Here is a 1,566-nt window from a genome sequence, read left to right on the forward strand (position 1 = left end):
ATATATGAAACATTGTCTTTTATATTTTGAAAGTATTTTTACATATATTACTGAAAAATATACATAAATATTGTTATAAAATTTAAATTTGTCACACTCTTTGTACTTAAAATGTACAAATTTTAGATATTATTGTAATCGGATTTGAAATATGTAATACCTCATAAACATATAGATTTTATTTTAATATTTTTATTGCTTTATGCGGAGTGACTAGAAATCTTTATCATAAAAAAAATCATGTGATGCGCTTAAAAGAAAAAAATCGAAATTGCATGATAATGTAATAAAAATATAATATTAGAAATTTAATTATTATATTAAATTCTTTTATCTGTATGATAATATCTTACAAATAAGTAAATACTACTAACGTGAACTCCTTTGCCTGATTACGTTGCGTGTATAGGAATCAATATTAGAATGTCGCTATTCTATTCGAAAGATAGAAGATAATGTAATAAAATATGTATCTTATACAGCAACGACAAATATATCAAGATATTGTCGAGTTCGCATTTCATATTCTATTGATGAATCTTTGAAGAATTTTTTTCCTCCTTTTATTACATTTATAATTTTTTTATGTAGTATTAAAAATATTACTTCTATATATATGACAGAATTTATGTAGAAATGAATCCAATTATCTTAAAATATGGAAATATTATTAAAGACAATTACTAGATATTGTGGAAGATGTTCTGTGTACAGATGTTAAATATGCACGAGTAAGTAGAAAATATCGAGGATGAAAAATTTTATCGTCGGAAAGTAGTGTCATAAGTCTATGGACATTCAGTGTACTCTTTTGAACTATATTATTTCTGCATCTTATTTCTCATTCAATAGAGATTCTTACTGTACTTTACTTCTCATATAATAGAGATCAAGTTAAAATTATCTCGAGAGCAATGAATATTGTCCGAAGATTTCCACAATTACTAACAAAATTAATGACACGCATTATATAACTAATTTCTGTTACACATATCTCTTTTGCTTTTTTTCTTTTTTTACGCAATTAAACTTCTACATACAATGAATATTCTGAAATTGACATATTCAATCGTTATAATATCTGGATGTTTTCGACCGCAGTCATGGACATCTTTATTTAAAAAGATAGTTTATAATATCTATAGTTTGTACGTAATGGCTATGTTATATACATTTACAATATTGCAAATTATGGACATTGTTTTATGTGTCGACAATGCTGATGATTTCACAAACAATATAAATATGATGCTAACTACATTAGCTTCATGTTACAAAATGTTTATTTTGAGTATAAATTATGAAAATTTTGTAACGTTAATTAATTATCTTACTGAAGAGCCGTTTAAACCATTAGATTCGGATGAGATGAAAATTCAACGACAATATGATAAAATAATACGGTAAATGTTTTATAATTAAATAATTTCTATATAATTTTTTTTAATGTTTATTCATCCATAACTATTTTATTCATAACTATTTTATTAACAATACATTAATTATTATTTTATAATATTTTTATGTACAAACACACACACACACACACACACACACACACACACA

General features: G+C 24.1%; 1 protein-coding gene across 1 annotated transcript in view; it reads left to right on the forward strand.

Moving 5' to 3' along the window:
* Positions 1–1,038: 1,038 nt before the first annotated feature.
* LOC108689784 overlaps positions 1,039–1,566 on the forward strand; it is a 16,898-nt gene continuing 16,370 nt past the window's right edge. The window contains 1 exon segment of the mRNA XM_018196720.1: positions 1,039–1,403. Coding sequence (XP_018052209.1) covers positions 1,042–1,403 — 362 coding nt within the window. The 5' untranslated portion in view covers positions 1,039–1,041.

The sequence above is a fragment of the Atta colombica genome, unplaced genomic scaffold (genome assembly GCF_001594045.1).
Source record: "Atta colombica isolate Treedump-2 unplaced genomic scaffold, Acol1.0 scaffold277, whole genome shotgun sequence".
In the NCBI taxonomy this organism is placed as follows: Eukaryota; Metazoa; Arthropoda; class Insecta; order Hymenoptera; family Formicidae; genus Atta; species Atta colombica.